The 14,041-nt window shown below is 39.9% G+C and overlaps 1 protein-coding gene across 4 annotated transcripts in view; it reads left to right on the forward strand.

Moving 5' to 3' along the window:
- The window catches only part of ptprub (protein tyrosine phosphatase receptor type Ub), a 228,644-nt gene that overhangs the window by 124,846 nt on the left and 89,757 nt on the right, over positions 1-14,041 (forward strand). For all 4 annotated transcript variants that reach the window (XM_008432338.2, XM_008432339.2, XM_008432340.2 and 1 more), the window contains exons 4-5: positions 7,176-7,257; positions 11,489-11,604. In XM_008432338.2, the coding sequence (XP_008430560.1) occupies positions 7,176-7,257; positions 11,489-11,604 (198 nt within the window). The remainder of the gene's footprint in view (positions 1-7,175; positions 7,258-11,488; positions 11,605-14,041) is intronic.

Here is a 14,041-nt window from a genome sequence, read left to right on the forward strand (position 1 = left end):
CACATGCTTGTGCCGGATTCACATGCATCGCTCGTCGCCGACACCAGAAAATTCAGTGGATTTTCAGGTTGGAATGCGAGATCACCTTGAGGCGCCTCGGCAGAAGATGTCCTGTGAGATCCGTGTACACTGCCGTATTTCTCGCTGCGTCTTATTGGTAGAAGTGCTTGCAATACCTGGAGAACCCTGTTATCAAATATTAAAGATGTTATCCAGCCCTCCTAGACGGCCGAATCGAGCCACAGACCGCCCCTCCCTCACCTCTTCTCTGACTCGCACTTTTCCTTTTACTTATTCATCTCTTATTTCAAATGTCAGAAACTTCTCAGCTTTTCGTCTTTTCTGACTTCCAAAAGCCTGCTTTTTTACTCTCTATTTTATTCATTCTTGCTTTCAGCTCCGCCGCTCATTTCATGGCGACTGTTACTCTAAGCTTAGTTGCCTAATGCGAAGCACATTTCAGTTTCTGCTCTCCACCTTGCTTTCAAAGGTGACAAATGAAGCTGTTTTGGAAATATTTTAGATGGCAAGAGTCACCAGCAGTCTTGGCACGAAAAGTAAAGAATATGTAATTTATTGACTTGTCAAACCTGAAACATCTACACTAATTGCAGATTCTTTAATTGATAGTTTGTAATTTACAGCCATTTTCCTTTATTTGTGAAAGCAGTAAAAGGGAGACTTTTATTTCATCCAGAAAAAATGACCAGGATTGCAGTTGTCTTTAACTGGATGTGCTGCTTCACCTCCAGCTCAGGCTTACCATCAGAGGAGGCTTTTAAATTATATGGAAAACTGTAATATGTGAGTTTTAGAAGCCAAGTTTAACTCCCTTGGCTCCTTACTGTGGTATTCAAGCTAGTCTTCTGCAGTCTTTTTAAATTTGTGACAGCCAGGGATTATTGTCCAGCTGGAGCAGGTCACTCAGTAATAACAGGAGGTGTGTGTGTGTGTGCGTGTGTATGTTTTTTTAAAAGCACAAACAACGAAGACAGAACTCAAGAATCTTCCTCAAAGCAATCCATTGTGGCAAAATCATGAGTTTTTTTTGTCACTTTTGTAATTTACAGTTTCGCAGTTGTGAGTGATTGTAGGGCCTGTAGCTTCAAACCCATATTCACAGTTTCCCATCTGCCAAAAGGATACAGACTCCAACAAAAGAGTCCAAAAGTATAAAACGAGTTGAAGACGTCCATTGGAGCTTCACTCCCTCAGAACTCAAATCAGCTTCACCTGACCACAAGAATGATATTTTACGTGGAACAAATGACTTTTTGTGAATTCTGCCCAATTTCTCTCAAACTGCTCTGAGAGATGGGCCTTTTTTTTACTATCCTCTTCTTGTTCTCCCCCCAAAAATGAAATAGTCTCTTAAGCCAGACCTGAAGTAAGCACAGGGAGAGGTTTAAAGCGTGATGAAAAGTCCACACACTCCTGCTGAGATGCAGAAACAACACAAATCATTCTCAAACTTTTTCCATCTATAGAGTGTCACATGGAAAATGTTGCACTTGGAAAAGCTAAGACATCTTATTTACGGAAGTTTGCACACTGTTATGATTACATCACTACCTGATAGTAGGTATATAGTAGAGATATAGGGATCCCAGAAGGATTTGAGTTATTGGTAATTGGAGAAAATGTGGGACAACAGTGACTTTACAAAAGTCGATCTTTTCTTCTTCACTGACAAAAAGACAAATTGGTAACTGCTTAGTGAAGGAGCCAACAGAAGCTGAGATAGAGTTGCATGCTTTTTCTCTTACTACCAGTTGCAATCCTCATATGACTCCTGTGTTCACTACATGTTTGGACTAAGGAATAAGTTTCCGAGGCCCCATCTTCCAAAAAAATCTGGTATTCTGTGCAAAGCTAAAATCTCCTAAGACCTTGTGAGTGAATTTGCTAAAGGTGATAAAACCAAACTTGAACTTTTGGAACAAAATTCCTAAAGAGATGCTTGACACAAAAAAACACAACACTGCAGCACAACAGAAGAAGAGAGTGCTAACAGTGAGACACTGTGGTGAACATAATGGTCCGAGATCGTTTTTCTTTGAGTAGAAATATGTCTTTTTTTTGTCAAGGTGAATAAAATAGTAAACAGTTGAAAACAGCATCTTATTTTGTGTCTGCTACAGGCTGAATAACATACTGTACATCCAAAGGAAGAGGAAAATAGCCTCACCAGATGAAAATTCAAAGTTTTGGGATGGCCTTGTCAGTCTTGAGCTAAATTTGATAGAAAACCCTGTAGGGTTTGCTGAAGAGGCTATCGGACAGGATTTCCTTCCACCCTGATAAATCCGGAGAACGTTTGCAAGGGAAAGTCGGCAAATATTGTCAAGTCAATATGTTGCCTGCCGATAGATTCCTGCTCGTGAAGACTGAATTCTGAAACGCACAACTTGTTTCAGCAAATTATTCATTTTCTTCCTGTATATATCCAAGAACAGCTTTTTCATTCAGTCGAATTACACCAGACTTTTTACAAAACAGGTGAAAAATAGATATTGGTACCCTTTATATAAGCTGTATGTTTCAACTCCTCAAGGCATTATCCGTCTATTATTTCTCTAGAAAACAAACGGCTGTCAGACAGGAGGTGGATAAACACTCCTGTATTTTAGAAGCTGTTATGCTTTGCCGTTATCAGAGCCCATCTCTGCTTCTTCTCCTTCACGGCAGCCTGCTGAGAGCCCTCCAAGCTGAGCCCATGCGTACCAAGAAAGATCGCGTTGAGATTTCCGACACTTGCACTGTTGTCTCACACTTAGCCGTTATCCTCTGGCATTTCCACCCGGGCAGATTTAGCTTGGCACAGGAGCATTTCTCTGTGAACTTTTAAAGATTTTTTTTAGAGAAATCTAATCTGTAGCTCAAAAGGTGAGTGAAAGCCTTGCGTGTCTAATGGAGGAAGGTAGAAGCTGACATACAGGCCGAAATAAATCTTTTCTTTATCTGTAGACATTACCATTGTCTCTAAAGAACAATATAACGGGGTAATGTAATATGTTCTGGTAATGTGCATTTTATATCTGCTGTAAATCACTTGATGTTCCGCTTTTGTTTTTTTGTTTTTTTTCTTTATCTCCAGAGGACGGTTTCCAGGCTTTCACTCCTAGCGGAAGAAAAGTAACAGCTTGTTAGAATATGCAACGTCTTATTGGGGAAGTGGATTTCAATAAAAATCTCTGAAGTTTATTATTGAAACAAATGCTCTAAACGTCTCCCTGCTAATAAGTTTCTTTCCTAATGGCTAAAAAAATTAGGGATTAACCAGTAATCAATCTGCACAGCAATTCAGCTCAGCAGAGAGTAATAACAGCTTCAATTAGAGTCTAAAAGATGTTCTTTTTTTTCTTGCTTGTATACCATTACGCCTAATCAGTGTTTCTGGCTAATTTTGATGTTGGCCTAATGGCACGGCCGTGCATATTTACCCAGCTAATTTAGGTCAATACACTGAAGTAAGTTGGGTTTTAGTCATTACTCCTATTATTATTTTTTGTTGTTGAAGCCATGGTATGTTAGACAGAGAAATAGGAGGAAGGGGGTGGAGGGAAATTGGCTACAAAATAAAAAACATTTGACAATGCAAGAAATTAATCCTGAACTAAGAAGCTGATGCGCCACAGGCTTTGTAGAGAATCGGCAGCCTGAGAGGTGTAGGAAAGGGTGGAAGTGGCAACGAAAAAGCAGGAAATGTTAAAATGGCTCCATTTTTTTTTTTTTTAAAGCGGGGGCAGCTGCTTCCAGCTCAGCTTCTCGCCTTTTCTTAGGAACAAACAGAAAAATTGACTCTGGCAGAAGAAGATTAGCCTCAGTTTTTCCTCTCTGAGAAGAGCAGCCAGGGCAAGGCAGGGTCTCGGTCCAACCGCAGGAGACCCACCTGTCGGGACCTTCCCTTCTGCGTTCCCGCTCACCTCTCCTCTTCCTCCGTTAGCCCTGAACATCCCGTTTCTGGCCGATTCTGCCCAGATGGTTTTTTTGGCTGACCCCAATCTCCTCACTTCCCCCCAGGATATTTCTGTGAAAGGTTTTTCAGGGGTCACAGACAACCGGGTTTGTTGTCAGAATAATCTGTTTCATCCTTTTTTTAAGTCCAGCAAGGTGGACTGAGTCTGTGCTGCTGACTGTAGACGGTTGGACAGCAGGCCAGAGGTCTAGATGACGTTTTTGTGTCCCTCCAGTGAGGATTATAATGATGGAGAAGAAATGTTTTTCTTTACCTGCAGTTTATCAGTTAATTGTTGGGGGAAACAAAGATCACAAGATTGTGCTAATGCTACAGAAACACAATCATCATACTGGCAAAAAGGGCAAAAAATTTGTGGATGTTTTTATCATCTATAATGTGACATCCCCCCAAATATCAACTGTCTGGAAAAGCCCCCCCAAAAAAACTTAAGTTCACCTGTGATTTACATGATTTCAATATGAGCTATGCAGCTGTTCTTTAAAGTCTTGGGCTTTATGGCAAAGTAGCAGAATATAGCAATTATTGGAGGACAACCTTAAGGCATCCTGCTTAAAATCTGACATATGCAAAACACTAAGTGTTAAAGATAACATCCTTATTGTTATAAGAATGTTATCTTTCACACCCTGGAAATAACATCTACATTTTGAAAAATGGTCTCAGCAGAACGTAATACTTTTGGAAAGCCACCTTACCGTGTCTAATTTTATTTATTGTCTGATTTTCTAACTGTATGCACTAAAAAGAAACATCTCTCAAAAAGTAATAATGCTCTTATAATGTGTGAAGGATCTAGTCCAGTGTTTCTCAACCTTTTTTGGGCCAGCGCCCACTTTGATCTATTTCCAAACGACTGAGCTCTGCAACATTAAAACATGGATAGAACTGTAACTACATTAATCATAGCTCTTCTTCTCTTCAGTGTTTCTGTCGGTTTCTGGTGGTGCAGCTCTGTGCTGCCTTCAGGAGAATGGGACATCAGAGTATCATCCATCAAATTTCACCCACATGGCATTTATTGTGCAAACCAGAGCTTTCAGTGGAAAAACAAAAGTTCCAGATCCTTTTAATGTTATACAAGTATGAGACAGAAACATGGATTATATCTTTTTATAGACCTTTATATTGATTTATAGATTAATAGTTTTACTGGACAGAAATTATGAAGAACAAATCTGGTTCTTAATCAAATCCTAATGAGTCAAATTGAAAGTGTCATGGAGTCATCAGCCTCATGACATTAACACTGACATGAAAAATAATATTGAAGAAATAAATATATCAAATCTAATTAAAAACATAAATAAGWGATCAGTTCTTTACTGTTATGGTCTGTAAGATATATTTATTCTCAGTATTAGATGTGGTCTCAACAAACCCATGACATTTCAACAATATTATTTTACCTTTTATCTGGAAATAGTGTCTGTTTATTCTTGTCATTCTGTCCTCTGTATTAATTATTGCTTGAAATGTCTTGGCTAACCAGTTTATTCCTCTGTATTTACTTTAGTTTCTTAATTTATTCTTGCATTTTGTTATTCATTCATTTCCATTTAGTTTTATTTGATTAGTTTTATCCTCTCTTGGTTTATTGCTATGTCCACTTTAGTTTCTTTCCTGTTGCTACATTTATTTTAWCGTTTATTGACGGTCATCATCAGTAATCTCGTCACCTGCTGCGCCGCCTAATCGTCATGTGTTTCACATCATGTGTTGATTTTTTTCACTGTTCGGCGTCGGATTCTCTGTTTTTATGCCATAATTCACATCTAGTTCGTCGCTCCGTTTTATGTCCCGCTTCTCCTGTTTCAGAGTTTTGCGTAATGTGCGCGTCTTTTTTTTTTTAAGCCCCTAAGGTGCAGGATAGGGAAAAGGCAGACTGACATAAACCTTTTAAAACATACGGAAACAATTTCAGTATTCTGATAATTGAAATTTAAAAGTGCTGTGGTACGGTTGTTCTATCACACTGGTGTTAACACTATAAAATGAACGCTCTCTATCGTGGTATCACCCATGGAGGGATTTCTTTATTTAAATGGGTTTCCATTTTCAGAGGGATACACAGTGAGGGTATCATAATTTTAGCTACCAGTAGCAGTGAGAACGGAGCTGCGCCAAGAAGCTAACAGAAGCTAACAAACACTGAAGACAAGAAGAGCTGCCATCGATACAGTTGCAGCAAACCATGGTTTAATGTTACACAATACAGTTTTACCAAGTTACTCAAAGTCTAAACTGGCATTGTTGTGCATTTAAGGTGTAAAGTTTACCTTTGACCAAACGCTCCCCAAAGGCATCCCAGCGCCCCCCTTTTGTAAAAACCGCCTACGTTGAGAATTGCTAATTTAGTCCAACACCAATACACCAAGATAAACATTAATAGTTTACAGGTCATGTAGTTTTAGTGTGTGTGTGTGTGGGTGTGTATGCGGGGGTGTGCGTGTGTGTGCGTGCGTGTGTGTGTGTGAGTGCGCTTAAGGAATGGAGGTAAAAACTAAGACGTGGTGATGAGAAGCATGTGGTAATTGTTTGCTCCCAGGATTATGAGAAACAATAACTCAATGCTGGTCTATGATCAAACACATGGATGGAGGACTGTCCTTGGTGCTCCGAAAACAAGCATCACCCCTGTGTCTCATAACTCTCCCACTATTATTGGGGATGGTGATTTGATATTGATTAGGTTTCATGAGAGCCCAGTGCTCATCTCGCTTATTGTTCCACAGGACAGAAAGGAGGTTTGTCCTCCCGTGAGTACGGTGGCCTTGTGAAAGCTGTATAATCTGCTGTTATGGCTTCGTAGCAGCCCGTGTCCTGAATCTACGATGGCGCTCATGACTCAGGCACCACATTGTGTGGTTCGTGATAAAGCAATTATTTCCCATGGCCCCGCGGAGAGAGACAAAACGTATCCGTCTCTGTGTTGAGCCTTCGGTAACGTGTCTTATTTTTCTCTCATTGTCTCCGCTTTTGTTTTGGGTCAGTAGATGTGAAATGGGCTTGTTTCTAATTAATGTGTCTGCCACCGATGGGAGAACAAGATCAACAAAAAAAAAAAAATAATAACACACACAGCGTTCAGTGTTGAAAATCACTCCTGCACTTCATCTCTGTGAGAGCACTGAGTTACTGACAAGTGCATGCTCATTCAGAGCTGGTTATCGTACGCTTATGCTTGCTTTCGCAGGTGCTGATTGAGGCAACCGTTTCCAGGGAGCGGCGAGGTTACATTGCCTTAGATGACATCATGGTGCTCAACTACCCCTGCTGTAAGTGCCACTTCACACAACAGTTACACAAGGTGCTGCGTGCCAGCCGCATTAAGTGATTGTAAGGCAGAAATGTGTGAACATATATTTCGAAGCAGCTCAAAACATCACTAGAGCTAAACGAAGAGTAACGACTGAATAACCTTTTATGGCAAGTGGGTTTATCACACAGGGCTCTGACCGGATCTTCAAACCAGATATCTGAAAAGTTTATTAAAACATTTTTATGTCCCTAATTAGGCTTTGGATATTTCAAACGGTGTTCATCAAAGGATAAACGGCATTTCTTTTCTCAGTCAAGTGTGTCAGGCTTTCAGCTCCAGATACCAATAACGACCTTCTTCCTGCCAATTTCTTGGTGCATTTTTACTGTCAATAAAATCATAACTTGCAATAACCACAGTGTAGACATCTGGTGATAATTTTATTCCAGACATCTTAAATGATTATTTTCTAAAAGGAAAGCCATATTTGTGGATATGTGGAGCTGAACCTTGTTAGAAAAGAAAAATAGATTCAATTTGTCCAAAAAAATGACATGTAGGATTTTTAAAATTTTGATTGTGTAAAGGTGGAAAGACTCTTCTATGTAAACTAACTAAAATAATGTAATTATGTATATGAAAAATACATTTACATTATGCACAATCCATTAACACTGCCACTTAAATTGTGAGAATTTTTTGTTTTTCCTAATACAATTCCCAGTTTTGAGCCTTAAAATGAGTATAACATTATTTTAAATAGATACATATAAGGTTTATTCTAATTTATTGAAAGATGACATATGTTACTAGAATTCTACAGATGTTACAAAGACAAAACATATTGTAAGCACAGTTGGTTTTGAAAACCCCGAATAAACAAAATGTCAACACTTATCTTTACTTAATGATTGTAATCTTACTGAAGCTGCAGTTCTTTTTCAAAAGGCTTTTTTTCCCACCAACCACCACAGACTTAACACTTTGTGAGAAGGCAGTCTAGGATTGTTCACTGCCTGCACCAAAAGGCTTTTTGTGTCAGTAGTGGCAGGAGAGCGTAGCAGTTCGGTGTGTCCTCGGCCCCTAAGGACCTCTTGCAGAACAGAGTGACTGAGACACCTGAACTTACCTGGACAGAGCCACGCTCTGAACTCGAGGCGCCTTGTCGGCACACTTGGCACTTCCAGACTCAGACGGGGATCAACTCCCTGCTAATGTCACAGGAGAAATGTTGTGATTCTGATGAATTTGGACATTTCAGGCTCTCTGTGTTACAGATCAGTGTTTTTAACCACGCCAACACCAGCTGTGAGATTGGGTCGCACTCCTCCTGTATACTTACCACCCAGCAGGCCACCCTGCTACTCCCAGACACAACAGATGGCATCCGCTCACTGCTCCCACTGTGGCCATTAAATAATTAAGACTCTCATCAAGACCTGAGCGCGCCTTATGATGTGGCGCTCGGCCAGCTGACATCACTTGGCAGCCAGGAGTGTGGGGGAAGTACGAGACAGAAGGCAGCAGAAAGCGTTAAATGGTCAAAAATAGACTAAATCTATGAAAAAAACCCAAAAACTCCATGTTAAGAATTCTGGTTAAAGCACGGTTGACATTTCAGTTTTATCCTCCTGAGTCGCAGTCTTTGACTCTGAAACTAGTGTTGCAGTTCAATGAAATATTCATCATGCTAAAGAGTCCTGAGGATAAGATCTGACACATTTAGCCGTACAACAGCGAGGCTCCAGCCAACTGGGGGGCGTAGTCTTTTCCACTCGTGCTCATCTCCCTGTTTGTTTACTGTCTGTTTAATGCTCAGGCATAAATAATTCGGAGAGGACGGGGTGCAGTTACTCAAAGGGAACACGGTGGCCACATGTGGGGTACAAATACAAGCACTTTCCCTAACTTACTGTACAGAAACAAGATCAAGAAATTTTCATCTCCGTCTCTGCGAGATAGAGACGCAGTTTTGTGCAAATCCGAGCATGAGATGAGCGAGATCCAAACATTTGCTTCTCCCCGATGCTTCTGCTTCACAGTTGCTCTCTCGTCGCCACCTGCCAATCATCTAGAGTGGCACGTCGGCATGTCCTACACAGTTTTCTCGGGGATGGCTGGCAGCGTGGTCGGCATTTACCCGGCACTTTGGCGCAGCAGGGGGTTGCTTCTCACTCTTTTAATTGTTAATTGCAAAGTTGGACGAGAGGGCCGCTCCCACATGCTGACTCATTGGCAGCTTCACTCAGCACACTGGGACGTTATTAGTCAATCCATGGAAGGTTGATGCTCGCTCTGTGGCTTTTCTTTGGAAACTCACACCTACATTATGCTCGTCGATAGAGATCGATCCTGTCTGTTAGCAAGTTATTTTAGTAACGGACACTCTGCAGTCGTTTTCAAACATGTTTGCTTCGAATCCTTTTTATTTTTTTAGAACTAATGCTCTCCTAACCCGAATCTTCCCCAAGAAGAAATAGCAACTGTTCACATTTTGTGCTGGTGGATCATAAATAGGGCTTTAAAACTTAAGGAGAACAAAGAGGAGCAAGAAACTAAACAAATAGAGTAGGAACGTTATTGAAAATTTAAACAGACTTTTCACTTAGTACCCAAAAGTTTAATGTCAATTTTATTGATTTAGCACTTTATAACAAGGACGACAGAAAAAAATAGTAAGATTATAAAATACATTACAAACATAAGAAAGGTTAGAGAACAAAATCAAGTTATAAATATGTATTAGGTTTAAAAGTCAGAGAGCAGAAGTAGGTCTGACTTTTGCTCTGTGATTTGCTCAGAAGTGATCAATGTTCTGAGCAGATCTAACATAGAGGTTAGTTGTTCCAGAGGCAGCTGCTAAGATCACCTCAACTTTTTGATTTAGTTGTTGTGTGGAGCATTTGGTTATTTGACCTTAAGGTTCTTGGGTGCGGATTTGTGAAACGTATCATAGATAGGATGGTGCCAGACCATAAAGAGCCTTAAACACCAACAACAAAAGATGGAAAGCTCTCCTGTTACATACTCATGTTTTCATGTGCCGGCTAGGAGTCATTTTCTGTCAGGCATTCACTTTCACCCTCCGACTGCAAAGACAGGAAGACTGTTCTCTCAAATTTCTTACAATATCCTGAGCGTCTTGGAACAAAAAAAGCAAATGGTGAAATATATAAAAAAACAAATTCACCTGTGTTGAGCCAGAGGATGTGATGAGCTCTCCATTAACACACAGGCAGATTCTCAACTCAGATTCAGATCCATACTAAGGCTGACTACAGCCCAACATCCACAAGGCAAGACCTGGACTTCAAAATCCAAAACATGCATTTAAAGACCTTCTCTTCTTCAATACAACTTTCAACTTTCCCCTTTTTAACTTTGCAAGGAAGCACCAAACATGTACCTTTGACAGATGGAAGAACATGACAAGAAAAGTTTTTGTCAGGACAGTCCTGATGGCTTTAAAGTTACTGGTATGACGCTAACTCCCATTGGAGACATTTTCCACATAAGAGTGAAGGAGGCTCCATTGTGGTCTAAGGAGATTTTGGCTTCAACAGAACAATGGAGCTTCAGGTTGTGCAGAGGCATCAAATGTACAGCTGGCTATGTGGAGATGTTGCAATTGATATTCCTCTTGACTGGGAGCCATTGTGTCTGCAGTGATACCTGAGTCTTTTGTGCTCAAAACTGCAGTTCGCACTTCTTTTGGACCAATCTGTTTGTTCTCCCTCATCTAATTTCCACAAATGAATGAGGATGGATTGCAGGGGAGGTTTACAAAAGCGGATGTCTGTTTCTGAGCATAGATACCCTCTAAAACTCACCATACTGCATTGTACTCTAATGCTCTGTAACAAAAACTATGCTTTATAAGAGGTCGTTTTTCAATTTACTTGTTGTGAATGTTACTAAAAAAATTACAATGTGAACTGCTTTTTATTACGAAGCAGAACAATCAAAGAAATTCCAATGTTTCTTATTTTCTTTCACTTTTAAAAGAAAGAAAATGTGAATGTTATTGAATATGAATCATGCACAGAGAAAGACTAGAAGAAAAACTAAATTGGGACAATTTATTAAATCAAATTCAAACTTACACCTAACCCGTTGTAATGTTTTGAAAAACAAGAAAATGACAAAGTACCTGAGAAATCAAGAAAAGCCTTGACAACAGTGGGGTGGATTTGTGATTCATGATGTAGTACGTTAAGATGATTCTCTCTCTCTTTTTCTTTCTTTAGATAAGGCGCCACACTTCTCCAGGCTGGGAGACGAGGAAGTAAACGCTGGTCAAAATGCCACTTTCCAGTGCGTTGCTGCTGGAAGGGCCTCTGAGGCGGAGAAGTTCCTACTGGAGGTAAGTTGAGCTTTTCTGGTTAAATTAGCCTTAGTTTACTCAAGGAACTGCAAGTAGGGTTAATACTGGATTATATTTAACATTTACAAAATAAGAAGTTTCTTATTTACTTGAATTTCTTCATTTTAAGATACAAAACATATTTTTCTGCAACATTAAAACAGTAATATCTAAAGAAAAAGCAAGTTATGACGCTCCAACACATCCACAAATGCATGTTCTTAATCAGAAAACAACACGATGGCTTACAAATCCTGAAGTAACAGTCCAGCTCCCAATCTTCACTTTAGATCAGAGACTCATTGCTTTATTCTGGACTGGTTTTCCACTCCTGACCTTTCCAGCTCATTGCCAAGAATATGATGATTTTTTTTTTAACATTTTATTGAGGAGCTTCTTATTTCACAACCAAACAAGTCGATGAAGTGATGGCAAGGAACATTTTGCCCTCGACCTAACCTCATATCTCCATCACCCTGTCAAACATGAATACAGAGTGTTGTTTGATTACTCTTTGCTTTGGTGTAAATCAGAAAACAGGAAGACAAATTCAACTCTGGCGGTATAACATGAACTAAATTCAGTTCTTGCTTTTATTGATACTACATTTCACATTGATTTTGTTCATGGAAATAACTCAACAAACTCAAATCTATCTAGCTCAAATACATGAGGTACTTCAGTCGGAAACTCCATCAAACTACTAAACCTTATAAGGAAAAAGCCTTGGAACCTTCCAACATGCAGCCTTTGACTTCCTCACTTTTCACACAAAGCATTTCTATAGAGGTCCCCAACCTTCATAAATAAATAAAATAAATTAGTTATGAAGTGAAATCACCTTATCAGAAAGCAGCCAACTGCCCTGGAGAACTTTCTGAATAAACCTAACATAAGAAAAGGAAAAGCATCATTACATAAAAATTACATAAAAAATGTAACTTTTTTTTGGAAGCAGGACGGGAGACTTGTACAACACACTCTTAAAAGCTGAATGCTCTGGAGGCTTTGCAGGTGGATGTTTTACCTCATTCTACCAACCCGGACCAGAGCAGCTCCTGCCATCCGTTATCCTCCATTTATCAGAGATTAGTCTGCAGCACTAGCTGGTCCTGGTAGAAAAACATCAGACATCTCTCTTCCCAGTGACACTATACAGTTGGGAGATTTGCAGACCCTCAGAAAACTTTCTTGTCTGCCTCCTCCCGTTAAGAAATGCCCATAAACTTTGATGTTTACAGAAGTGATCCTGTCCAGATGCCTTCAGCTTTACTCCAAGCTCACCTGGATGACGCGGCTCCTTCCCCTATAGTTCCACTTCAGCCATCCTGTAGGTAGAGCTCATTTCAGCTGCTTGCATTCAAGATTTCTGCCATATAGTCTAAAGATGGACTAAGATGCAGACGGGAGCTAGAGAGGAACATTGAGTGCATATTTTAATGATAAATAAGAAAACTTATAAAGCTTGTGGCAGGCAGAGAAAAAAAGAAGAGGCAACGGGATGCAGCTCAGGGGAAAATAGATGGAGGAACCAGCAGAGAGTATTACAGACCAGACAGCTTAAATACACTGAGGTAGAGAAGACAGTGTCATGGGAACCAGAGGGACTAATCAGAGGCAAGCACAGGCAGCTGGGGAAGAGAGCAGGCAGAGGGAAATTAGGAGATGAAGACAAAATCCAAGTTGACAAACAGGAAACGCAGATTATGGGATTGCAACAAGCTTCATAACAGTCTTTTGTTCATTTCACAGCTAAAAACAAACATCTGTTTTACTGTAGAGCCTTAAACCATCTTTCCTTCCACCACTTTATCACAAAACCACTTGTGAAAGAGACACCGACGTACTTGAACTCCTCTACTTGACAAAACTACGTAATTCTTAAAATTTGATGATATCTACAGAGTAAGGAATCAGGCAAATGGAAAACATAGCAAAGTGAAAATTTTTACTCAAGCTGTTCCTAGATTTAATTAGATCTAAAAACATAGAGTCCCACGTTTGGTGTTCACAAAGGTCAAAATGACACAATTCATTATTTTTAACCTGATCTGCACCAACAAAGCTTCATTATCAGATTCCTTCAACAGGTTCAGAAAACATGCCTCAGGGACACAACATAGAAAATGTGCTTTGGGAATATAATAAACCATTTTTTACAGTTATAAACCAAAGGAAAGGGCTGACAGTATGGTCTGGACTTGTTCACAGCTTCTGATAACACACACCTCACGCGGTAGGAGTTTTTCTACTGGAGATGTTCGTCCTCACAGTTAGGCTTTAATTTGTGGATTTCTGTTTGTTTCAACCCTTTCTAGATGCTATCTTAGGACTCGCCCTCCACAGAACCTAGAAATAAAGTGTTGACATCTGCCATAATAAAAGCCCTAAACATAAGCTGTAAAAAATGAAACAAATCCCAAAGTAATGGACTGAA

The sequence above is a fragment of the Poecilia reticulata genome, linkage group LG16 (assembly GCF_000633615.1).
Source record: "Poecilia reticulata strain Guanapo linkage group LG16, Guppy_female_1.0+MT, whole genome shotgun sequence".
Classification (NCBI taxonomy): Eukaryota; Metazoa; Chordata; class Actinopteri; order Cyprinodontiformes; family Poeciliidae; genus Poecilia; species Poecilia reticulata.